At 57.0% G+C, this 25,720-nt stretch overlaps 1 protein-coding gene across 1 annotated transcript; it reads left to right on the top strand.

The window, feature by feature from the left end:
- Positions 1 to 13,784: 13,784 nt before the first annotated feature.
- On the top strand, positions 13,785 to 25,165 carry LFNG (LFNG O-fucosylpeptide 3-beta-N-acetylglucosaminyltransferase). The gene is made up of 8 exons (XM_086760122.1): positions 13,785 to 14,214; positions 21,092 to 21,140; positions 22,034 to 22,133; positions 22,286 to 22,439; positions 22,532 to 22,617; positions 22,912 to 23,077; positions 23,338 to 23,423; positions 23,512 to 25,165. Exons 1-8 carry the CDS (start codon positions 13,822 to 13,824, stop codon positions 23,576 to 23,578), a joined length of 1,101 nt encoding a protein of 366 aa, XP_086616248.1. The 5' UTR covers positions 13,785 to 13,821; the 3' UTR covers positions 23,579 to 25,165.
- Positions 25,166 to 25,720: the final 555 nt, after the last annotated feature.

Below are 25,720 nucleotides of genomic sequence, written 5' to 3'. Positions count from 1 at the left end.
GATTATTTCCTTGCGTTGCCTCCTTCTTGCACGTCCAAGGCACAAATTCAGGTTTGCGTGTGGTGTGCTTGTCACCGCCTGTTCCCCAGTTGTGTGTGTGTATGTACGTGTGTGTCATCCTCTCCATTTCCACTGCCACGCACAGGCTCAGGGACACTTGCCAAGGGCACAGGGCTTCCATCCCTACCTGCTTTTTTGTGGACATCTGAGTACAGAAGAGAAAGCGCCGGGAAGCAGATGTCGACACAATCTCCTCGTTAGAGATCGGTCCCTCTGGACCGCAGGAAGAGCCGCCCGTCAGATAGGTCAGGAGCGCTAGTGCCTTTCGTCATTGTCCTACCTCTCCAGTGCCAAGCCGTGCCGCAGGTTCCCACAGCTGCCCTACAAAGGAGGCACAACAGGCTCCTCTGGGGACAAAACCTAATCTGAGAGATACCGAGGCTGAGAAAGCTCTTCCTAAAAAAAGATGCAGTCAAAAGCTCTCAGATGCCCTGTGTCCACGGATACCCGATACGCCCGCCTGCGGTATGATTACCTCCAGGCAGGCTTTGTCCGCTCCGGCTCCCCTGAATGTCACACTTGTTCCAAAATACCAGCGGGGAACAATGTGAGGGCAACACAAGGAAAAGCCTCCTCTGTCCCTCCCAGCCTGAAAGTAAATATCAAATGCCAGTGCCAAAGGGGAGGGAGAGGAATGGCAAGAGAGGAGACAAAAAGGAAAAAGCCTGAGGTTGAGAAATGCCACTATGAAACTGGGTCATGACTATAGGGTGACAGGCAGAAAAGAGTGCCTGTTCTCGGGGAGGTGAGCAGACACTTCTGCCCAGTAGCTCCTCGCTGCTGGTGGCCTCGCCAGCAGGCAGGGCTGGAGGGTGCCTGAGGAGCAGGGGAGACGCACTGTCACTGCTCCATGTCTCCACAACTAGCCTATATGGTGTTTCGTATGGGATGAGGTGCTTTGATGCTCCCCATAAAAGCCTTTCTGGGCTCTGAGAACGGCAACCGCAGTGAGATGCAGCAGAGGTTGGAGGGCTGTGGGTGTTGGTGGGGTCTGCTGCTCTCAGACCCTTCTCATGACACTTCCACATGGCAAGAGGCATCCTGGAGACAAAGAGGCTTCACAGGGTCTCCTGGAGGTCCTCCCAGATTCCCCCAGCTTCCAGCTCCTCTACACCACACATGGATCCAATAGCCTCTTCCCCATGGACTGCCCGGACATGAGCTGGAAACAATCAGATTTTCCATCCTTATCTTTACTCCCCACTGCTGGTGAAGTCAAGTCCTCTTCAGCCCCCTCCTTCCTGTAGGCCACACATGGTTTATACCTCTCTCAACGAGTCCCTTTGTCCCTTGAAGGAGATGTGTGTCCAGCTGAATACGCTGCCAGACCAGTGGGCTGGTTGCTGACTCTCCCATGTCCTCTCCCAGACGGGGAGATGGTCCTCCCAGTGTTCCCATGGTCCCTGGGGTTTGGACAGCGCAGGCAGGAGCCGGGCTTTATCAAAGGCTGGCTGGAAACGCAAATAAACACTGTCACGAATGCACAAGCTATCAGCTGTGCGTCCTCTTCAAACAGCCGCAGAATGTCCCCATCCTCTTCCCTGCCTGAGGGTGGAAGGGAAAATTGTCTAAAACCACATGTTTGTGTCGGCACGGCCGCCCTCACTCCCAGCACCCCTGGGCCACTGGCCCCAGCAGCAGGCCTGGGCCAGTGCAGCCAGGACAATGGGGCAGAAAAATAGCTTTTTCTATGAGTTCAAGCTGAAGGTCTGACCCAAACATTGACTTTAGAGGAGCCTTTTGTCAGGCTTTGGTGCAATCTTTTAACAAACCACTGTGAACATAGGAGGAGGCAGAAAAGCAGGAACAGTGGGCTGATGAGCTAAAGAAACAAATCTGACCAAGCACAAGGGACTGCAATGCATGGCCTTCTCCTGAAAGGGGTTCCTCATTCTATAGGTAGCTGAACAAAACAGTCGTATTTCAAAGAAACTGGAGAAGTTACTCAATACTGCACAGGATCCTAATGGGAGATCCTCTAGTGAGATCTTGGAAGCAAGGCTGGAGGCATGCTGTACGGTGTCCTTGGAGCAGGATGGATTGGTAGGGTGGACCATAATGGGAAATCCTCTGCTTTGTGCAATGCCCCTCTGAACAAGCCACAGCAGGACCAACTGCTGAAACTGCATTTTGGAGATATCTAAAGGTTCATGCATTGCAAGAGTTGGTGGAAGACTTCCTGCAAAGAGAAGACAACCCAAGGAGCAGCCCCATCTGTTGCCAGACGGCCACACAGGCAGGGTGACCTTGTCTCACGAGATAATGAGATTTATTCTGCCCCTTCTGATAGGAGATCAAGTAAGACTTCCATGCTTTTGAGGGCACTGGTGGTTCAAAGGGATGAGGGGACAGCACGGAGCAATGAAAGACAAGACTTTCTTGGCTTCACTCAGGGATTTATGGATGCTGTTTTTCTTAGAGCAACATTGGTATGAACATCCAACTGCTTGTGACCAGACCAGAAAGGCAGAATCCATCAAAACTGCCAAACCGAGATGAATTCAAAATAAGCCTCAAGACCCCTGGCATATCAGGAACCCAAACAAACCATGCTTCCAGTGCTCGCGGGGCCGCAGGTCAGCTGGCAGCTCTCCCAGCAGTGTGCCTCGCGGTCCAGAAGAGCTGAGCTCACCACGCAGTGGGGCTGGGGATCAAACCCAAGCCGGGAGGGCAGCCTGTCCATCTCGTGCTTGCTCTGACAGCGAACTGGGGCCGGTTTTATTCTCATTCAAGAAAAATGACTGTTTTGAGTGGATGCAGCAGCTCGTTCCTCATGCTTTTTTGGTGACGGCCTCAGCTAGAGCAACTCCACGGGACTTTGCCAATGAAACTGCACCGATCTGGAAGTACTCCCCAGCAAACAAAGCTCAGCTGCAGGTGCCGTGAAGTGGGATTTGCAGCTCAAGAGCCTTCAATGGGTTGAACTCATTGCCACTGAGCAATTTTAACTCAGTGTGGGGCTAGTACCCCCTTGCCACCTGTGCCTCTAAGGCAGGAGGAGCAGCGGGGGCACGTGTGCGCTGCCGGCTCACTGCCTCCAGGAAGCCTTCCCGCGTTATTTTTGCCGTGCTGACCTCACTGCTCGTATCAGCCTGCCCTTTTCCAGCTTCCTCTCCCTGATATCTGGCTTTTGCCCCTGTGTTTCCTCGTGCGTTGAGCAATCACCTTAAGCCTCTCTCCACATTTCTAGGATTCTTGTTTATCTCCCCGCACGGCACGGGGCTCTGACCGGGCTCTGCCTTCCTGTCCCGCCTGCCCAGTTCCTCTGTTTACCTATAACACAAATTATACTTGTTTGGGTTTTTTTTAACGTAAAGCAACAATACAGTACTAGGAGAGATATTTTCTTCTTTCCTTTCTACTCATTTGTCCATGGTCCCAGCCATCTTCTCCAGTTCTTACCACCTGCAAAAAACTTTTCTCCTGCCCTCACCATGGGCAGTGTCTAAAATTTCTGCTGGAAACAGAAATTCCCAGCTTGGGGGAGCCTGGTGTTTCCCAAAGCCTCTAACTGGTCCTGTACTGGCCACTATTGTTTGCAGGGAGGCAAAAACTTTGATCCCAATGGGACACAGAGGGGAAATGAAAATCTCGTTGCCACCCCCACCTCCCTGCGCTCTCCCACTGACCCGTCTCCCCTCCGTGATCCCACACTCTTTCCTCACAAAGCAAATTCTTCCTGGATTATATTTTAATATCTGCAAAGCCTCGAGTTTGAAAGAAAAACAAATGTGAAACCAGCTCATGAATTTTCTTGACATGAAAAAAAAGAGAAACGGCCTCCGCCGCTCCCGAGAGCCGCTGTAGGAGCCAGATGAACGGATTAGGGTGGGCAGAGCTGACAGCCAGGCACTCTGTTACATCCCGGGATTGAGACGTCAGGAGCTTAAACCAAAAAGAGACGGGGCAGTCGCACAGCGCAAGGGGAGAGCACGACGGCAACCATCGCGGGAGCTTAGCCTCCCTGGCTAGTCTGTGCATTTATAATTTACGTTCCCAGTAAAAGCGTTTAGGCAGCACTGCCAGGTTTCGGGGCTGGGGATGCTGCACTACCGGGAGCACAGTCCTACTTCCCGGGGAAACCCTGTCTGCAACAGCATCCCACCCTGCAGAGGCTGGGTTCCAGTTGGGAAACAAGGTCTTGCTGTTCTCTGAGTTTTTTCTCTTTTGCGTTTGACCCAGTTTGGGCTCTGGGGAAATGACAGCTTGTCTGTGCGCGGCCCTGGGCAGGGGAAGCTCCAGCCCTGGCCGGCCCTGGCTCAGCGCGTGGGCTCTGGCAGCCCCCGCAAGGCCCCGGTGTGTTTTTCTGTTTTGCAAAGGGATGGGGTTGTTATGAAAGGGATGCAAGGTGAGAGATAATGATACAATATGGTTTCCTCTTCCCTCTCAGCTGCCAGTTTGAATCCAGCCCAGGTCGGTAGTGGAGGACGCCGCTGGCGCTGGGTGCCTGTCCAGCGGTGTGTGCAAACCACGCCGTCTGGCTGCCGTCCCGCTTCCTACGGGGCAGGTGGCTGCATCCCCTCTGTGGGCTTGGCACGCTCCCTGCGCCCTGTTCCAGATGAGCAGCCAGCGACCGGCTTATTACAGAATAAAAGTCATGTTATTCTGCATGTAAAAAACAGGATAACTATTCCTGAATAAGTCCTTTCTCCACCAGAGTGGACAACCCACACCCAGGATGCTATTCCTAAATGGGGATTGCAATTAATTCTCTAATTAGGAAATACCTGAAATAAACCCAAAAAAAGTGCCCTTGTCATCCTTGGACGTGATCCTTCAAGGTCAGGGAACAGGGGACAAAGAGGATCTTCACGGGGCAAAGGACAGAGGCTGTCCTGTGTCAATGAGAGGGGCGATCACTTTGTCGAGGATGCCTAGTCCCTTCCAAGAGCACAAAACTCATGGCCTCCACCCTTCCTGACACAAACCTTTCTGATCCATCGGGAATAGGAATAAGGAGTTTCCTCGTTTTTTGCTACCAGGTTTTGGCAATGGTCACTGGCCTACGTTTTTCCCAGGTGACAGGGGCCATGCAGAAACACTGCATGGTTCTCTACTACATCTTGGTTTCCCAGTCTAGGGTACACTTGCTCTGCCTCTTGGATCACCTGGTTACAGTAGGATAACAGGCTGTCCACAAGGTCCACAAGCCCCAGTGTGCCTCACAAACTGGGACAGCTGCGCCCAGAGCACTCGGTGCAGTGGCCAGGATGGGTTATTATCTCCCCTCCCAGATGGGAAAATTCACTCCCATTATTTTGACTCAGTTTCCTCTTTTGTGCAAATCAATCCAGGTCTGAAGAAAGGCTCTTGGCCACACTGGGTGTTTGGATGCTGGGCATCTTGGTGGGAGGTGCCAGCACATGGGGGAAGCTGTCAACATACATGGGCTGGAGGGTAAGTCCTCGCCTAAGTATCATCTGGGGGGCTGTTGGTGACCGACTGATCTGGGAAGAGATGTTCTAAACTCTCTTATTGCCACATGGATGTGTTCTGACTTGGCTGGTTTGGAGTTTTAAATACCCTCTTCGCAAAGGGATCATCGGTTAGCTACCATGAGGCCACCCCCTGGAGCTAGTGGATTTGAATGGCTAGAAGGACATGTCATAAAAGACTCCTAGCTCCCCAAAGGCTTTAAAAACCCACGTTTTAAATTAAGTTTAAGAAGTGGGTCTGAATGCTTCTGAGCAACCGATCCTGGGGCAGCTGGGCTGAAACTTATTCATGTTGGAGAACCATTTCTGCATGTGCCAGTGTTGCAAGAGCAAATATTGACTTACAAGTATTGCATTTGCATCTATGAAGAATTCTTTCTCTCTTTTTTAAGTATCAGCCCTTTTCACCTGGAGCCCTTCTTCTGAATAAATCACTGTTGTAAATTCCAGTGTTTGTTAACATCCTTGTCCTCAGGCTGTGGGCGTGCTCTTACAGGCATTCATGGAAACATAAAGAGAAGATCACCCTTGTTGTACTGAGACTGAGAATTGCAGAGTTACCGGGAAACATTTGAAGTTTGGGTTCCCCATTTTCAGTGGTTTCCATATCTGTGCACAGCTGAGCTCTGTGTGGCTAATTCCTCCTTCATCTGCAGTTCTGCAAAATATTTCCCATTTTCAAGAAACCTGAAATCCAAGAGCCTTGGCTTGGGAGGGATGCAGAGTCCAAGCACATCCCTCATCTCCAGGACAGCTGGAAGAAAACGCCTGCAGCCACAGATGTCAGGGTGTGATAGCCCATCAGCAGAGCTATTCTGCAGCAATAGTGGAGGCTGGAGCCAGGTTCATTCTGAGATTTGCACTTCGACCTGCGCTACTATCTTTTCACACCTGAAATGATTGTGCCGAGTGCCCAAACCCACCAGGAGGCCAGCTCTGTCAGGGTCCACCCCTGAAGATGCTGCACTTCAGTGCCAGATCCTGTACACAAAGTTGCTTCCTCTGCCTGTGAAGACAGGCAGCCTGGATGAAGGCTTCCCAGAGGATGCTGTAGAGCAAGCGGCGCTCTGTAAGATGAATGGGAAGAAAGGAAAGGAAGTGCTAATATTAAACCCTCTGCACCCACTCGTTTACAAGGCGGGGAGTGGCATCACCTGCAGCCCGTTGGTGGGGTGTGAGGGGGCAGAGATGCTGTGCTGCGTCTTGGAGGAGACAGTGGCATCCCTCAGCAAACCCTGCTGCCCCGCGGGGATGTGCGGGGCCCTGCGGCATTTCTGGGTCGCTGCAGTCTCAGAGGAGCTATTCAAGGGGAAAACCACATGCACATTCCTCAGCACAATGGAGCCCAGCGCCAGACGATGCTGTGGTCCAGGCGCATCCTCCAAGGACCAAGCCATACAGGAATACCTGAAAGAGGAAGACTATAGTTAAACTTCCAGTTCCCCTAGAAGGTGGAAGACAATAAGCAGCCATCAAAAGGCATTTCCTGCCCATCTATTGTTCCTTTCTCTGGGTCCTGATCAAGCTTTGCACATGGTCTGCAAACAGACAGACCTTCTAATTACAGATGCAAGTGAAGAGCTGTGCACACCCCTTTGGTCTGTGCGAGCTTGGAGCCGTCACCAAGCAGTGGGATGAAGATGTTTCTTGCAAGCGTTTGCCACTGGTGGCATTTCTCCATCTCACATTTGGTCTCACCAGGTTTATGAGCCATCTTAGCCTCCCGCTCCTCTCCTGGGTGCCAGCACAACTTCAGTCCCACTGCAGGCTGGAGAGGCGGAGACGCTGTTCCCTGCCCACTCGCCTACCAGAGCACACGTAGCACATCTCCCCATGTCCTCTCCAGGTTAGGGGACTCGACTTGTCCTCCACCTCTGCCTGCCTTTATCTCATCCCATTTCCCTGGCCCCTGCTTTTCTCTCATCATTAAACAGTAAAAACACGTGGGATCCAGGCCAGGCACGAACAGTTTCAGCGAAGCAATTAGCCTGACGTGAGCGAGGAACAATTAGCGCTGCTCTCTGGAATTCGGCCATTGTGCAGCTTATTGTATATTTTTGCCTTAAAAGGGGGCCAGCGTGTTGGAAGGAGAGTGAGGGCCCCCGTTCGCAGAGCCGGGCTGACATTTGCACTATGTTAGTCATGCTACATGTCAACATTTTTGTGAGCTTTCCAAAAACAGAAATTCTAATGGGATGTTTTAATCCCGTCTTCACCCCCGCACGTCCCCCCTTCCCTCCCCTTTTCCCCCTTTCAACTCCCACCTCCCTCCTCCTCTTCCCTGCCTTGTGCAGCGCTAATACCACCCTCTCTAGGCTTCGGCTCCCGGAAACCAAGCGAAGCCAGAGCAGCAAAATTCCTATTTAAACTAACATCACATGAAAAATGAACTGTTGCTTTTAATCCCCTTTGCAGGGGGAATGGGAAGGGATCGAACGATTTCCCAGGGGTGTGATGGGGAAGGGGCTTTTGGAGACCACCAAGGTGAGCTGAGGGGAGCGGTGGGTGAATGTTGCCCCACTGATCTGCCTTTGAAACACTTCATCGGGACACCCCAGGGGCAAGTACGAAGCCAAGAACCTGTGGGGGCCCAGAGCAAAGCCAAATTCCCTGGGGGCAGCCAGCGTTTGGAAATAGCTTTGGCAGGAGCATATTGGGACGGGAGTGACACACATATCTGATCGGGGTTGGACGCAGAGGGTGTGTGCAGGCGGCCGCGGGAGCTATCGCTGCTCTGGGCTGAGCTACAGGCACTGAGATGCTTGGGTCCGGGCAGGGAGTTAAAAATGCAGCCCTGATCCTCTCCCTGGCTCCCTCTGCCCTGGGAGGTTTTGGAGAGCTGGAGCTGTAGGAAGCCGTGGGCAGGAAAGGAGTGGCTGATATCCCATCATGGGGGGAAACCAGCCACTGCATCAAATGTGGACCTTAAAGCAAGAGATTTAGGGAGTTAGTAAGGCAGGTGCTGAGCTGGAGGGAAGCCCTGGGGACAAGCAGCCACCTGGGCTCATGGCAGCTCCCTGATGCAGCACCAGGGCTGTCCCCCGCAAGGAGGGTCCTGACTCTGCTCCTGCCCGTGGCTGCTGGCACAGCAGTCTCAAGTCTGAGACTTGACTTCTGTGTTCTCTTTGGTGTAATCTCTAAATGCTTCCCCTGACATCAGCTCCTGGCGCATCTTCAGAAAGACAGCGGGGAGAGCGACAGCTCGGGACAGGAATGTGAAAAAAAATTTGGGGCCAGAAAGGAGGCCAGAAATTAAAGGCCAGGAGCTGCAAGCTCCTCAGGCTGGCTGTCATTGCAGCAAACTGTGATCTCAGCTTGTTGTGCCCTGGCCCTGCCTGTACAGACAGGCATGTATGGGCTCCATGGACAGCCCATAAGGGCATCTCCCAAAAAGGCAGCTGCCCAGGGGACTGGGACCATGGCATCTCTGCTGGAGGCATGTTGCCTCTTGGGAAATTGAGGCAGGGCGAGCTGGGTGCAGTTGGTGGGACCCTGCTGCCCCATCACCTCTGTCTGTCTGTCTGTCCGTCCACCTGGGTTACCGCTGCTGCAGGCTTCGGCTCTGCAATAGCTCGTGTGGTGCAGGGCAGGAGGCAGTTCAGCTCTGTGTAATTATTTACTTTCTTTTACCACCCCAAACTCACACTGTCGGTTAAATCTAAGCGGTGTGTGACAGTGAGCCTCCAACCCAGGACAGCTCTAAAGCTCCTGGGTTTGCTCTCAGGGTCAGCACCAGATGAGACACCTGCAGCCGAAGACAGCCTGCATCCAGTCCCGCACCCCTGGCCAGCATCCAGCCCAGCATCCCTGCCTGGCAGCCGTTCACCCCTCCACAGCCTTGCGAAGAGTGGGGGGCTCCTGCTTGCCAGCCAGGGGATTTTGGAGTGGGAGAGACAGGTCTATAAGGCCAGATCTGCCCCAGGAGTTGCTGTTGGGAGGAGAGAGGTGCACAGGCTGCGGGAAAGTGAGGTCGGATCCAGCTGGCTCACTAGTGCGGGCTCCCTCTCCCTCCTATTTCTACCGTCACTCCATGGTTTTAACTTCAAAAAATGACTCCCCAAAGGAAGGAGTAAAACGCTCCACTCACACACCTTACGCTGCCGAAACCCCTCGGAGATCCACCTCGACTGCAAAACCCCAAGAGAGGCATTAAATCAGCATCGGCTGCCCCACTGCCCTCCCTCTCGCCACTTCTGCCTCCCCTCCCCTGGGCTGAATAGGGAGCATGAGAAACCAGGCCGGCTGGGGACGGCCCCGTGCCCCTTTGCTTTCTTTCAGGATCAGCACGTCTACGGGGCCGCTTGCGTTCCTCAAGCCCCTCTCCCCCCTCAGCACTGGGGGCTGTAATCTGGGGGCAGCGGGCTTGGAGATGGAGAAGAATGCAGGAGCAGGGAGAGGGGGACGGGGACCGTCCCCTCCCGCCACCACCGCCAAAGCCCCAAATTCTTAGACCTGGAGGAGTCACCACCAAATTCCATTCAACTGACAGAAAAGAAATCAAATCCTTTTAAAGAGAGCCCACTTTCCCCGCAAGAATGCTCCCTCGGCCTTTTGTTGCAGGGCTTTGCTTGCTCCCAGCAGCTCAGAGGAAGCTGCTCCAACACATTAACCAGTTTAACTTGCTCGTGACCCCCTCTGCCCAGCGCACAATGAAGCTCCTCGCCCGCTTTTTTCCCCAGCTCCTTTTCAGGAGCTAAATCCCCCGCTGTTCCTCACTCGCTGCCTCTCTCCCTCAACCTTTCTCAGGCCTCTGCTTCAGCCCCGGGAAAATAATAACGCTTTGCATTTGTATAGCCCTCTGGCCCCGTGGGATCTCGAAGCGCCCTGCACGGATAGCATCGTGTCCCCCGCCCCGGCCCCACCAAGGGGACCCGCAGTCCCCCGAGCTGGAAGGAAAAAGTGACTTTGGGTCTGAGGCTGCGGAGGGCGGATGGGGTTTGCAGCGGGTCCCGGCATAGAGCGGTGGCAGAGCTGGAGTGCATCAGGGGACGATGGGGACGAGGACGGTTCAGCATCAGGCGATGCATCGTGAGCATCTGCGCGAAGTTTGGGTGCTGGGCGAGGAGGCATCGTCACTCGCCGCTCACTGCAGCCACCCCAATAGCACCACCGGACCCTCTGCTACAGGAGCAAGAAGGTTTTATGTTCTCAGGGGGGTTAAAAAACCCAAAATGAAAAAAATGAGCCCTTGCACTGGCCCTGAATAGCGGAGCCCAACAGACAATGGGAAGTTAACCAAACCCGGGCTGGGAGGACAGAAGTCTGCCGCGGGGCGCTGCCGTTTTCCTACCAGTAATTGATGCAAAGTCTCTTTTGTGCTCTTAGAAAATCCCAGAAAGAAAAAGCGGGGGGTGAGGGGGGAACGACGGGCAGGATTCAGCTCCCCGGCTGCCCTCCTCCGACATCTCCCTTGCGCGCTTCAGCCGTGCGCTTGGTGTAGCAACCACCCAGCCGCACTTCGAGGCCGAACCCCACTAAATACCCGCGACAATGCGATCGCGGCGAACTCGGCGCCTGACAGAGCTTTTAACCCCTGTCCGACGAAGCGCGTAAATCGGTCCGGGCGGACAATGCAGCTTTGCAGCCCGAGCACGGCATTTCTCTCAGATGACCTGAACACTTTATGACTGGGGATTTATTAACTGTTTTTAGCAGCCCTGAGAACCTGGGAGCCTCTTAGGGACCACCTATGGAGCGCCGGGGTCAGGCTGCGAGTGAGGGCGATGCAGAGGGTTTAAACCAATTTAAACCGACCTAATACCGCGGTATGGCTGAAAGGGAGATGCCCCACGTGCAGCCTCAGCCCTGGGTCGGTATGGGGCTGAATCCAGCCAGCACCAGTGGAAAACAAGTATGGGGTTTTGTTGAGGGTTATTTGCAGTGGGAATGAGCTGGTGGGGTTCCTCTGCAGAGGGCGTCTCCCTGAGGTTTGGGGGACTTGGGCAGCGGGTTCTGGCTCAGACCCAGCAGTGCGGGGAGCACAGTGCCACCACACAGCCACAGCTGGGCTCACTCTGCGACATCTCAGCAGGACTGGTTATGGGCTGTATCCAAAATGGGATCCTTTGGGGAGAGAAAGAGACACTCCTCCTGATCCAGCCCTGGCATCCCTTCCTGCAGAGCAGATGTGACTGCCCCTTTTCCCTGGCTCTTGTATTTACGGGGCACCCAAATTTTTCTGGTACCCAGAAGAGCAGGTGAATGCCAATGAACTGGGCACAGGGCATTCCTCAGAGCATCCTCCCCACAGCAGCGTCCTGCTCCCTGCCCCTTGGGTACCACCCTGTGCCCACCGAGGGGTAAGCTGGGTGACTGCTTACCCCATCACCACTTCTGCAAGGGGAACGGTGCCTCGCTGGGGACATCCGTGCAGCGGGCGAGGGTCGAGCCATGAGGCTGGGCACCCGGCGAGGAAGCCTGCGGGGACACAGCTGGCAGCCAGTTGATCCCCGGGGAGTACCAGCCCTGGGAAGGGGATTACTGGCAGCGCTGGGACACCAGGAGAACCCTTGTGCCAGTGCTGGCGGCAGCACAGCGGCTCGGCAGACCCCGTTGCATCACTCAGGGACCGGCAGCACACAGAGCCTGTATTGTCGCTCGCCCTGCGACGCCGGCCGAGACCCCAACATCTGGCTGCGACGCGTGTCCCCAGCCAGTGCCGAGGCTGCAGGAGCGGGAGAGCAGCTGGTCGGGGAAAAAGTGCCTTTCCTCCCCTTTTGGCTCCTGGAGAAAGGGGCTCTTTCTTCATTCAGGGTTTTGCAGATCAGGCTTTTCAGCTGCCTCTCGAGCTGCGGTTGCTGTGCCATCAGGATGGAGACAAAGGGCACCCAAAAAAAAAAAGCAAATTGAGACTGGAAGGCTGGGGACTCTGCAGCAATAGCGGGAAGTGGGGAGTGTGGGATTCGGTTCCTGTGTTTGTACGGTCTAACTGTTTTGGTTTTCTTTTCTTTTATTATGGGAGGCTTCTTTGGCAGCACAGGTCTCTCCTCAGACACGGGCAGTGCCACGCAAAACCAAACCCCACAGCCTCCTCAGCATTTCTAGCCCAGGGCCGTGGTTCAAGGGCTGACCAGGGGAATGTATTGCCCAAAATCAGGAGAAGGCAAATGCTGGGGCTTGCCTGAGGAAGCAGCCTCCCTGCTCCGTCCTGCCTGGTATTATGGTATTGTTTATGCAGTGCCAGAGATGAATGGAGCACGTGACAGCAGGAAAAATGCAAGTTGGACAAGGTTCCTGCCCAAAAATGCAGCAGCCCCTGATTATGCCATTACATTGCAACCCAGGCCCAAACCCAAATCCGCCTCCCTGTAGCAGCACACGCTGGGAGAGAAAACCCCAAGAGCTCCCTGCCTGCAGAGAGGGAGGATATGGGGGAAAAGCAGCCCTGGGGTTTGGCGTCAGTAAAATAGCAGGTTGGTGGTGCATCCAGGACCAGATTTCAACCCAGTTTTCCCTGCCAGCCACCACTTCTCCCACTGCCTGGCCGGAAAAACAGTGTCTCATTTAATAAGGCATCGTTATCATGGTTAATAATCACTGGGGGGGCTTGCTTGGCGTCTATACAGTATTTATTTTCAGGCAACTCACCCGTGGGGCTGCCCATCAGTACCAGCTCCAAAGCACAGTGCTGCACCCGGGATGGGGCGAGCCAGGTCCAGGAGCATCTCCAGGTCTCCCCAAGCAGGGATGGGAACAGAGACCCCAGCACCCCGTTCCCGGCTTTACCCATCAGAGTGGAGCTTGGTGGAAGTGAGAGGAAGGCTGTGTTTTTTTGAGGTTTTGGTTGTTTTTGTTGGTTTGGGGGGGGGATTTTTTAATTACGCTTGGCCTCAGAAGAGGCTGATGGGAAATGGCCTGGGGTTTGGTCAGGCTGGTCGGCTTTCTGGTAACCTCATGGAGCCGGCTGGGAGAAAACCTCGGTGCAGGGCTCTGGGAAATGACACCTCAGGAGAAGCGGGAGAGGGACCGCGCCCGTCGCTGCCCATGAAGTGATGGCTGCCGGCATCCCGGAGGGTGCCGGCACCGGCCTACCCCCACCCTGCCCCCTGCCCACCCATCCCGCGGGCCGAGATGGGAGCGGGGCGGAGGAGCAGACCCCGCACCCCCGGCTCTGTGCCAGGCAGGGGCAAGGGATGCGCGGGGGCTGGGGCGGAGGGGCGGGCGGGACGCGTGTCGGGGGGCGGCTCCCTGCCCACGCCCCTCCCCGGGCGGGGCGGGGGCGCTTTTAAAGGCGGTGGAGGCGGCAGGGGCCGGCGTTGGGGCCGGTAGCGCGGGTGAGGAGCGGCGGTGGCGGCCGAGGAGGGAGCGGGGGGGCGGAAAAAGGAGGATGCTGAAGAGCTGTGGGAGGAAGCTGCTCCTGTCCCTCGTGGGCTCCATGTTCACCTGCTTGCTGGTGCTGATGGTGGAGCCGCCTGGGAGGCCGGGGCTGGCCCGGGGGGAGGCTGGCGGGGCCCAGCGGGCGCTGCAGAGCCTGGGGGCGGCGGCGGCGGCCCCCCCCGGGGGGCAGGGTCCCTCCGGTATCCGGAGCTTTGCTGACTACTTCGGGCGGCTGAGCCGAGCCCGGCGGGAGGTACCCGCCGCCCCCCCGAACCCCCCGCGGCCGCCGGCCGAGGACATCTCCCCCCGCGACGTCTTCATCGCCGTCAAGACCACCAAAAAGTTTCACAAAGCGCGGCTGGAGCTGCTGCTTGACACCTGGATCTCCCGCAACCGCGACATGGTAAGGGGATGGGACGGAGCCCACGGGTGTCAGCCGCGGTCCCGGCCCTTTGCCGTGCGGGGTCCGTGGGGTGCTGTGGGACAGTAAATGCCTCCTCCTCTTTTTGCTCCCCCGGTATTGCTGAGCAGGAGGGCTGCTTCGAGGCCATCAGGGTTGTTTTGGAGCCAGGCGTGGGTTGGGGAGTGGGGAGTGCAGCCCTGCGGGGTGAGTTTGGGATGGGTGAGTGATGGATGGAGCTCCTCGTGCTCGGCAGCCCCCCCCCAAAACGCTGCTCTCGGGTCCTTCCTGCTGAGCGGCTCCCATCGCAGAGCTTGCCTCGAGTTGCCTTCCAGTGGAGAAACGGAGGCACTGTGTAGGACTGCAACCCAGTCTGCTGGTGCCTGATGTGGGGCCAGGTCCCGTGGGTGCTCTCCTGAGCTGCGGGGCCCCACCAGGTGCCTGCAGTTGCGTTGCCTGAAGGACACCTGGTTTACTGGGAGAGCACTGGGACATAGTGATGCTCTTGGTCCCGTTGCTGGGAACTGGGCAGGACTGGAGCGGCTGGGCGCTCTTGCAGGTCTGCTCTGGCTCACCCGTGCCGGGGCAGTTGCAACCAGTCTGATTGCTGACATTAGCGATGTCCTGCCCCAAGCCCTGGCAGTCCCTTTCTGTCCTTCAAGTACTGGAGCAAAATTGAAAAGGGAAAAAAAAAGCAGTTTCCTTAGGAAATGTGCTTTGCCATCTGTTCTTAAGACACTTTTTCTATCCTTAGGCAGCTTCCCAAGTGAATTATGCCTGGTCTTAACCTTTCCATCCTACTGTCTTCACGTGTTTCCTCCTGGCCTAGAATTGTGTTTCTTGCTTGCAAACTTTTTTTTTTAAATCTGAAGTGGTTGGGGAGAGAAGGAGGGGAGGTGAGGGGGGATCGACCTGCCCCTGCCTCCTTCTCCCGGGTCTGCTGGACCCTGTGAGGGACTTGGCTCCTGCAGCTTACTCCAAGCATTATCTTACTGGTTTGGTTTTTTTTCCCTTGTGAATCTTGTCCCTTTTTTTTCCACTCAGGTCTCCTGGGCTTGGCAGTGGCTCTGCTGTCTCTGTGATACAGTTATTTAATGGAAACCCCTTTTATGCTCTGCTGTCACTGCAAGGGGATGGAGAGTGGTGGGGGGGTGAAACGCTTTTTGAGCACCTACAGATGATCCTGGGAATGGCTGCTCTTTTTTTTTTTTCCTTTTCTCTTCTCCCTCTTGTGAGCTCCGGCTTTCTTCTAGGTTTTTTTTTGTTGTTGTGTTTCGTTTGTCCGTTTGGATTCCCAGAGACCCAAGGCTCGGCTCTCACGCTGTCCCCCTGGGCAAGCTAACAAAGCCCCTTTTCTCCCAGCGCAGAGAAAAGGCTTCGCAGCCTCTTGTGTGGCACTTTCCATGGGAACCGGGGAGCTGGAGCCGGCCGTGTCCAGGTCAGGTTGCCTAGAGATGAGGGCCATGAAGCCAGGGGGGCCACAGCCCGGCGAGGTGCCCGCCTGACAAGCCAAGCCGCTGAGTGACGGCTCTTGTACAGCACTTGAGGACAAGGAGCTGGCGAGAGAGCTGGAGGCGGCGCGAACTCCTGCGGCGCGAAGCGAGGGCTGTGGGGTGGACACATGGAGGCAAAGAGGATGAATCGGCACTGCTGGTGGCGATCGGCTCCGGTCTTCCCACACTGACCTGGTCGCTGTCTCTGGGGAGCTTTGGACTCCCCCAGACTTGGTACTTTGTTGCGGTTTTTTGGGGTTGTTTTTTTTTTTTCCAGAGTGCAGGGTTGGTGCCATGGGGCTCCTGTCCCCGGGGGAGCTGGGCAGTTCCTGCGTCCCCTTCTTGCCTGGCCCCGTGGTTTCTGTCCCGGGAGGGTGGTGTGGTGACAGCAGGGCGCTGCCGCTGCTCCAACGTCTCTTTTGGTCTGAGTCAGGCCCGGCTCTGTTCATCCTGTCCCTCTCTTGCTCTTATTTCGTTAACGGCCCTCCAGCGTGTTTGTCACCTCGCTGACATGGGGAAGTTCCTGCTCGAGAGCTGAGAATCCCCCACGCTTGATCTCGCGTCTTTCCTTCTCTTGCATCAAACCCCAACCTCCCTCTCCGCTGTTCCTTGGCCAGTCAGGAGGGATGCGAGTGCTGGCAAGAAGGGGTTAAATCCAGCAGGTACCTCCAGGCTGGACCCTGGCAGATAGTGGGAATAGCTATTGTCTCCTTCCTTGGCTGCTCTTTGTTCTGCCCACAATAGTCCCAGTTTCCTGCCCTCTGTCCCCTCCAAGACACCACAAAGGGCACCCCCTTCTCCTTCCTGCTTCTCCCTGCACAGGGAGGACAGATCCTTATTCCCTTCCAAATCTGCTCCTCGGGTTGCACAATCCAGGCCAGACAAGCTGCTGTTGAAGGAGAATCATGAGTTTTTCCTTCCTTGCTTTGGGGAGAGTTTCCAGCTGTCTCAGTATCCTCAGGATGCTGGAGTGCAGTCCAGGGAAAATTTGAAAGAAAAAAGAGTGGGGAGGAAAATGGCCATTAGGCAGAAATCCTGGACAGGAGCGAGTCCAAAGCCACTGCTTTCCTGCTGAGTTGGGTGGTTTGCAGTGGCAGGGTTGCATAAGACATGTCCCCCATTCCCAGGGCACCCCGAAGGCAGCCGGGCGGCTCGGCACACGCCACGGTGCCCGCGAGGGGCCCAGGTTGGGCTGCCATCCCGCCAGCGTGGGAGCCGCTGGCTTCCTCCACCTCGGCGCGATAATTGCAGGCTTTGAAAAATTCCTGCTCTTGGGGCAGAGGGAATGGGTTTGCCTTCCAGAGAGCACGCTCCACCGCTGGCGGCTCCCAAACCTCTCTAGCACCTTGGCCAGGGTTGTCATCCTTGGGGTGGCCACCACAGAGCGTACCGGCACTGGCACACATATCCCACTTGGGCTCCCATGGGAGCAGCTGGAACCATGGGGGCTTCTCATCCCAAAACAGCTCCACGGTGCAGCTGGCTTCCCCCCACCAGCTGTAGGCTGTTTGCCAGGGCTTGCTGAGTGCTGCTGAACTCGGCTCACATGTGAGTCTCTCCTTGCTACCTGCCCTGGGCAGCCTGTGTGGTTTTGGGGGGTGGAAGCCCCTTAATTGCATGCTCCAAATGATGCTACTGTCCTTGTCCATAAAAGCCCTGGAGCTGGCGAACGGCGTGCGTGGAGCGCCAGGCGGGAGGGTGGGGGACCCTTGCCGCACAATGAGCTCATTGTTTGCGAGGAGGTTATTAAAAAATTATAGCATTTAAAATTACAGCGGAGGATTCTTCCCCCTGCCAAAAGGAGCAGGGGGAGGAAGGGCCTGCGGCCTTGCAAGCCCCTTCCCCGCCTCTGCAAGTCCCAGCCCTGGGACCCCTCTGCCTGCACAGATCCCCTCCCGAGTCCTGGGGAAAGCCACCACCATGCAGGAGTGGGGACACTGCCATCCCGCTGCTGCCAGCCCGTGGAAGTGGGGTGGGGATTTTCCCTTCTGACCCCCCCTGAGCTGGAGGGAAAACTTCTGTGGTGGGGGTGGGGGCACAAATGCAGGGCTGTGCATCAGCAGCACCCTCTCATCCCCCTGGAGCCCCTTGCCCAGGGGGAGGCTGAGCCCCCCAGCACCTCTTCTCTGCCTCCTTCCCCATGCACCCAAGCAGAGTGGCTGCCCCCCCTTTTCCTTAGGGTGAAATGGGGTGCAGTCCCCCCTCCTCCCATCCAGGTGCTGCGTAGGTGGGTGCCGGGGTGCTCCATCCTCTCCCAGCACCAGGAAGCGAGCCGTAGCACGGAGGCAGGATTTGTGCACTGCGGGTTCACTGGGGTGCCCGCCTGGCCTGGGTTCCCCATTTTGGCGGCTGTGCTGGTGGGGACGGCGGCAGACTCGGGGTCTGCTGAGGATGTGTCACCTCGGGAAGCCGGCCGGACCCCGGCACCACAGAGGGGTGCGGGATGACCCCGGGGTGGCTCTGGCCGGTGAGAGCCCTTGAGCACCCAGCCACGAGCGACCCACGAGCTCGGGTGGGCGGAGGGGGAAATGAGTCACCGCGACAGGACACATGAAGGGGAGGGCAAAGAAAAAAAAAATAAACGGGCTCTCCCCAGGGGCGAACAGGAGGCGGGGGAGGGGGCTGCCGGCGGCTGCCTGGCTCCTTGCGGGCCGTTGGGGTGAGGGGGCTGCCCCCATCCCGGCCGTGGGGACCCCGGTGCCTCTCGGTCCCCGTTACGCAGGGGCCGCGCATTGTGCGGGTCTGTACGGAGCGGTGGCAGCTATTGTTCGGGAGGGATTTGGCATCCTGTGTTTCTCGAAGCTGCAGTTTTGAGAACAATGAGGTTTCCTGCAAGGGCGTTGGGGGGGGGGGCAGCGGGCCCTTCCTCTCCTGCACCCCGCAGGAAAACTTACTCGGGGGGGGCAGAGGTCCTGGCACCCCTCGGTGCCACAGCTGGGACGGGGGCCAAGTGGGGAAGAGGTGGAGGGGAGCGGGTGTAAGGGGTCAGGGTGCCCTCTGCCTAGGAGAAGGGTGGGGGCGCTTGGTAGGTGACAGCTCGGGGACGTTGGCTGCGGCATCCTGTCCCACTTACCCCACTGCAAACTGGGTGCTGCCTGATGCCCAGCACCCTGGGTCCAGGATGCCGAAAGCTGATCCGTGTTTTTTTTCCTGACGCAGATGGGGTGTTTCCTTGTCCCCCTCCTTTCCTGGCGTGTCCCTCCCAGGCTCCTCTGGCACCTCTGCTCCTCTCTCCTGCACCCCTGGGCCAGGGGGCTGTGCAGGTCCCCTCCAAGAAATGCAGACAAATTAATTTTAAAAATAGTCTTTAATTTTTTTTTTTTTAGTGGTAACTGAATTTTGTGGTGAGGCTGCAAGGGAGATAGAGAGCCTGCAAGGCCCCGATAGCCCTTGCAAGGTGGCTTGTCCCTGTCCTGGTCCCCAAAGTGCCACTTGGTCCACACACATCAGGAAAATTACGGGGGTGTCTGTGGCCAGAGGCCAGACGGAAGATGCCTCGTTAGGATGAAGCCTTTTGGTGCGGGCCAGTAATAACCAATTGTCCCTGTGGGCTATTTATAGTGGCCGAGCCGGAGGATTATTTGCGGGGTTATTTTTGGAGCAGCTGAAGGCACAGTTGCTGGACGGCGTTTCTGAGCTAATCAAGCAAACATTTTCTGTCTCGCCTGTGCGAGGCTGCGTGTCCCCCCCCTCCCCATCCCCCTCCAGCGGGGATGGAGCTTGGGGGGAATGTACTGGGGCTCCATCTGTCTTGGTGTGGATGAGAAAGGGCATGTGATGGGTTGGTTTGGCCATCCTTGGCTGGTCTCCTCCTGCTCTGGGTCTGCTTGTACCCAAAGCAGCCAGCTGACCCCTCCCTGGGCACCGGGCAGAAATGGGGACCAGCAGCAAGGTGCTGGCTGGACCCAGTGCTGTGTCCCAGAGCCACAACGCCCACGGGCATCCTTAGCGCTGCAGCTGATGGGCTCATGCCCTGTCCCCCAGCCATCCCCTCCTTATCAGTGGTCCCCCGTCCCCTAACCCTTTGGTGATGCTCACAGCCTTCCTGACCCCTTGGCGGGGCTGACCTCTGTCCCTCTCCAAAAGCAAGGTTGCGCATTTGTGTGAACTTGCCTTCCCACCTCCTCCGTCCCTCTTTTTTTTCTTTTTATTTTCTCCTTTTCAAGCCCCAGAGGTCACTTGTAGCCCATCCCCAGGAATGCGCCCTCCTCCCAGGGCGGATCTGGGCTCTCCCCACCAGCCTCCCTGCTCGGGGCCTGAGCAAACATGGGCTGGCCGGGTTAACCAGCGCAGCTGTATGCTAATAACCACTGCTGCCCGCTTAACTCTACTCCACTGAGTAAAGTCAACCCCGCTATTGTACCCACCTCCTCAAACAAACCACAAAACCCCAGCGCGTTCCTGGGGCTGGCCGGCTGTGGGGTGGCACCCAGTTTCCAGCTCACTTGTAATTCGTCATCCCCAGCGCTCGAGCTCCCTCGTCCCCCTTCCACCACCTCCTGCCGCCCCCCTCCAGCCCTTTTGTCTTTCTTCCTTTGCCCTTTTGTGCACGTCTGGTTTTTAATAGCGCTTGGCAGCTGGTTGTGGTTTCTCTCCTCCAGCTTTGTTTGCTGCCCGCTGATTGATGGTGGTGCCTTTCCCACCCCCTGCTCCCTCTCCCCCTGCTTCTTGCCCTTCCCCAAATCCCAGGAGCCCCCCCAACCCTCCTTCCCGGGCGGCGTACGCCAGGAATTAGCTGTGTAAATAAAGGAGCGTGGCCGGGTGGGCAGCTGGGGTGATCAGGGAGGAGGTAGGATGCTGCCTGGGGCGGTGCCGGGGTGGGCAGTGAGGGACCATCCCCTCCTTGGGGCTGAGGAGAGGCACCCACCAGCACCCACTCAGCCCCCCTGGGTGGGGACAGGGAGCGGAGAGGAGCCACGGGGGTGTTGTGCAAGTGGCCAGGGATGGCCACGTGCTGTTGACACAGGTGGGGATGTGGTTGGCAGCCGGCGCGATGGCGGGCAAACACCTGCCAGGGTAGGGAAAGCCGCCGCGCGGCTGCTTTGGCATCCCTGGCCGCACGCGCCAGCTAAAGTCTGAAGTCCCCGCTCAGATCGAGCCGCGCTCTGCGCCTGCTCCTCATGCGGGGGACAGCCCTCACGTTGCCCAAAATCCTAAATCCTCCCACATCGTGTGCCGTGTCCAGCAGGATGGCTTGGCGCCTTTCTTGGTCTGAGGGCAACTGTGTCGCGTGGCCATCCGACTCTCTGGTGTCGCTTTGGGTGTTAGTGAGGAGGAAGAAGCCACTGCCAGTGTCCCAGGGGGACCGATCCCTGGTGCTGGATCACATCCAGGGCCACGTGGCCTCAGCCCCTCAGTCCTCAAAGGTTCCTCGTCTTCTCTTTCAGACCTTCATCTTCACGGACGGAGAGGATGAGGAGCTGAAGAAGCAAGCACGTGAGTCTGTGACCCTTGTACCTTTGTGTATGTGACCTGACCAGGTCCCTAAAAACTCCCCACCCTGGGAGCACTGCTGGCGTGGAGCCTGCCCTGGGGAACTCGGAAAAACAAAAAAATGGTCAAAATACCCCTAGTTAGACACGGATCTCAGGAGCCCTCGCCATAGGGACCTGGGCTGAGAACAAGATAACTCATTTCCCTGATGGTGCCTAAAGCACCCTCTTCCCTGGAGCCCCACCTGGGGATGGATTTCATTCCCAGTCACCCCAGCCCATCTCCTGCACGATGCTGCTGGGGAGCGATGCTAATGGGGTGCCTTTGCACCAATTTTTCCCTGGAGCAAGCTGGGATTGACAGGGTTTCATGGGAGCATTTCCCTGGCAGCCGCTCCCTGAGGCTAGGGTCAGCTCAGTCTATTCTCCCCATGCAAATGACTCCTTTTCAGGCCGGGAAGAGATTGCCTTTGAGCCGCACAAGCGAATAACAGGTGGCCGCTGTGGGAAAAGGCAGCAGGAACAGGGCAGGATTTTGGCTATGGTGTCCTGGGTGGAGAAGCCGGCTCGCGGACACCCCCTTGCTCCCAAGGTGGCTGGTACATGGCCCCGGGATGGGCGAGGTGATGTAGGGTGGCATCACGCGTGGCACATGGGATATAGCTCAGCTGCATCCCTTTCCTTGTCTTATGTGGATCCAAAAGCCATTCCCCCAAAAATCCATTCTTTGCCCAAAATAGTGTGGCATGGAGGCCACAGAGAGTTAGGGACATCTGTGGGGTTTCCATCCCCCTGGTGCCCCTGAAATGTGTGCGGTGAAGTGTCGCTGTTTGAGCAAGCAGGGAGGTGTGGGATGCCCCGACACCGGGCTTTGACCCATCCCGTCTCTTCCCGCAGGAAACGTCATCAACACCAACTGCTCAGCCGCCCACAGCCGCCAGGCCCTGTCCTGCAAGATGGCTGTGGAGTACGACAAGTTCATCGAGTCCGGCAGAAAGTAAGCAGCACCCTGGGGCTGCCGTGGGGGATGGAGGGGCTGCAAACTGGGGGGACAGTGCAGGCAGAGGCCGTTTGCTTTTTTTAGGGCCATATCCCAGCACGGGGTCTGGGGAGCTGCCCCGGCCCGGTGTGACACTGCTGCCGTTGCAGGTGGTTCTGCCACGTGGATGACGACAACTACGTGAACGTGCGGATGCTGGTGAAGCTGCTCTCCAGCTATCCCCACACGCAGGACATCTACATCGGGAAGCCCAGCCTGGACCGGCCCATCCAGGCTACGGAGAGGATCAGCGAGAACAAGATGGTGAGGGCGGCCGGGTGGCTTAATTTGGGCTGGGGTCTGCTCCCCAGTTGGCAGGAGGAGGTCTCACTGTCGTTGCTTCCCCTCTCTCGCAGCACCCTGTGCATTTCTGGTTTGCCACGGGTGGAGCGGGGTTTTGTATCAGCCGGGGGCTGGCGCTGAAGATGAGCCCATGGGCCAGGTAAGAGCGTTGGTGGGGTTCTCTCATGGGAACTCGTCATGGTCCCAGGGGGGTGCGGAGTGGTGACAACATCTTTGGGGTTAGACATTGGACCGTGGCCCACCACCTTAGTCTCTTTGCCTTGCTGGAGGTTTCTGCAGGGGGCTTGGAAATGAGCTTGGAAGGACTTTGGTTCCCCCTGAGTGATTAACTTATAAGTAGAGCTGGGCACCCAGTGGCCAAGCCCAGACCCCGTGGGGTGCCCATGTCCCCATGGGCTTTGCTCCTCTGCAGCTCCTCTCTGTTTCCCTACAGCGGGGGCCACTTCATGAGTACAGCGGAGAAGATCCGCCTGCCTGATGACTGCACCATCGGCTACATCATTGAGTCTGTGCTGGGGGTGAAGCTCATCCGGAGCAACCTCTTCCACTCACACCTGGAGAACCTCCACCAGGTGCCCAAGACGGAGATCCACAAACAGGTATCCCTGTCCTGATGCCCTGGGGTGGATGGAGGGGTTGGGATTTTTAGGTTGTCACCTAAAAATTGGGCGTTGCAGCTAAAATATTGATTGATGCGCTTCCAAAACATCAGCGGAGGGGGAAAGCCCCATCAGCCCATGTGGGGTGATGCAGAGCGTGACTGGTGGCTGTGGGAAAAGGGGTGAATTTTGCAGCCCCCCCATGCCCCTGCTTGATCCTCATGTCACCTGCTTGACCCCTCTGTGTTTCCTCCCCCCAGGTGACACTAAGCTACGGCATGTTCGAAAACAAGCGCAACTCCATCCACATGAAGGGAGCCTTCTCCGTCGAGGAGGACCCATCCAGGTAAGATGGGGGGACCCGTGGCCCCCCAAACCAGGATGCCGTGGGTCCACTGCTGCCCCATGCTCAGCATCGCTCCTCTCGTCCGCAGGTTTCGCTCCGTGCACTGCCTGCTGTACCCCGACACGCCGTGGTGCCCCGCCAACGTGGTTTACTAGGAGACACGTGTCCCCTCCAACCTCGTCCCAAATTTCCCCGGTATCCGACGGGCGTGCGGGACCTGTGTGCGGGTGTGTCGGTCTGGCCTCGCCGCGAGGCGGACGGACTGACAGACGTCGTTGCTGTGGTATTGCACAGTGTGTGTGTGTACTGAAGGCTGCTGTGCGGCCCCTTGTCCCCTGCCCCAGCTGCCCGTGCCCGCTGCCCGCTCCGTCCGGGATGGCGGGGAGGGACGGGTCCTGAGCACTTAAACCACTGGGCATCCCGCCGGCGCTGGCGGGCCCCACGCCATGCGTGGGAGCGACTGCAGGCGCTGCGTGGCTCTGCCTCCCCCAGGCTTGCTTCTCCTTTTTTTTTTTTTTTCTTTTTTTTTTTTTTTTTTTTTTTTTTCCCCTCCTTTCAAATGTTAAGTTTTTTGGTGTGTGCCTCTCCCCTACCTCACCTCTACCTTACCCCCCTCCCATAACCCCTCACCCGCCACATCCTCTCTCCCAGCTCCAAAATCTCAGCAGCGAAGCTCTGGCTCTCGATTCCGATAAAGAGTCACCGGCGAGTTTTGCTCCCCGGCTCAGCGGGCAGGGGAAATCTCCCGGCCATGGGAACGCTGCTCCAGGGTGCTGCTGCAAAGCTGCTGGGTGCTCGACGGCCGCACTGGAGGGAGACTGGGGTGGGGTGGGCTGCCATGCCGGCGTTAGCTCCACTTCCCGGAGCTCCCCTCGTCTGGCTGAGCCGTTGCCGGCAGCATTGATCTCTGCAGTATTTATAGAGACTCATGCAAGACTTTCTGTAAATATGGGGGGTGGGACAAGGGCTTTTCTGGAGCTGCTGGTGCGGTGCGGGTGCTGTGTTTGTGCAGAGTCTCCCTTCAGTGCCGCCCCCCCCCGCACCCCGTGGTTCCTGAGCATCCTCCAGCCTTGGCCCTGGGTGCTGCTGCGGCGGCCGGAGCACCGAGGGGTGCCTGGCCAGACGGGCACCCACTGCGGGCCGGCAGCACTTCCCAGTCTGGCCATTACTCTTCCCCTGCTGGAAGCTGGGGTGGGAATAAGCCGGAGAGGGAGAGGGACCCTGCGTCCCCCCCGGCTGCCCTACCTGTCCCCACAAGCCCCGCACCCCTGGGGTAAGCGGGCTGAGCCGGAGCTGAACGTTTCCTACCTGAAGCTGAGTGAAAATAGCCCATAATGGGTGCGTTGTAAATATGTTATTGTGCCAGTATTTTTTTACTGTGCCTTTTTTTTAAAAAAAAAAACAAAACACAACACAGTGAGAAATATGTAGATTTTAAAATGCTTTTTATATGTTTTCTGTGGATCAGAAAAAAAATCCCCAACCTTCTGAAAATCTGTTTAAGAAAGAAAAAAAAATTTGCAATGTCTTGTAACTATCACTTACCTTAATTTATATGTTCCAGTATCTGGAACGTCACTCTGTGCTTTTTTGTAACTAGGATGTGTGTAAAGCAATAGATGTGGGATGGGGAACCAGCATGGACAGTGTGTTCTCAGGGACTTGAACCCGATCGCTGCCACGGGGTTCCCGTGGGAGCCGGCACCAATAAAGCAGCTTTTTTGCTGACCACAGTCACCTGGTCCTGGGCTCTGGCGTCTCTTTATGGGTGAGCTGCGCTGAGCACCCCTTGTTCCCTCGCGGCTGTTATCACCTCTAACAAAGCTCTCGGGGATGCAGGGAGGATGCGTTGCGCCTGTGTCCCTCTCTTTTCCCACGGGTACAGGGATCTGCTGGCCATTTGCATCCCAGGGTGTGAGGGTCCTCTCCTCCCTCCCCTCCCCAAAAGGCTCCGGCAGGGCTCGGGGCTGGTTTTTCCCAGGCTTTGGGGTGGGAGTGGAGGTGTGGAGGCCAAGGTGTGAGGCGGTTGTTAGCAGGGTGCTGTTAACAGCCGGCGGGCAGGCGTGTGCGTGGGAAGGTGGAGGGCTGCAGGGGGCCGAGCCCCTGCCCTCCCTTCGCCCTCTCGTTGCTGTTTAGCCATCACCAAGCGCCCACCTGTCAGTAACAAGCCCAACTTTCATGGGCTGTGGCAACAGCCTAAGCTCTGCCCCCCCTTCCTAAAACCAGCCTTGTTTGTACCTCACCGGTACCAGCTTTTGCCTGCGCCATCCTCTCCTCCCCCTGCCTTCCTCCCTACC

The sequence above is a fragment of the Chlamydotis macqueenii genome, chromosome 15 (genome assembly GCF_036417535.1).
Source record: "Chlamydotis macqueenii isolate bChlMac1 chromosome 15, bChlMac1.mat, whole genome shotgun sequence".
NCBI lineage: Eukaryota > Metazoa > Chordata > Aves > Otidiformes > Otididae > Chlamydotis > Chlamydotis macqueenii.
The sequence above is the reverse complement of the archived record's forward strand: the minus strand, read 5'-3'. Positions and strand labels throughout refer to the sequence as shown.

Excerpts from the sequence above, each read along its gene's own strand:
- LFNG (XM_086760122.1), top strand. The coding sequence starts at position 13,822 with ATGCTGAAGAGCTGTGGGAGGAAGCTGCTCCTGTCCCTCGTGGGCTCC. Across the intron at positions 21,141-22,033 it reads GGAGCTGAAGAAGCAAGCAC|GAAACGTCATCAACACCAAC; the intron begins GTGAGTCTGTGA and ends CTCTTCCCGCAG. Across the intron at positions 23,424-23,511 it reads GTCGAGGAGGACCCATCCAG|GTTTCGCTCCGTGCACTGCC; the intron begins GTAAGATGGGGG and ends TCTCGTCCGCAG.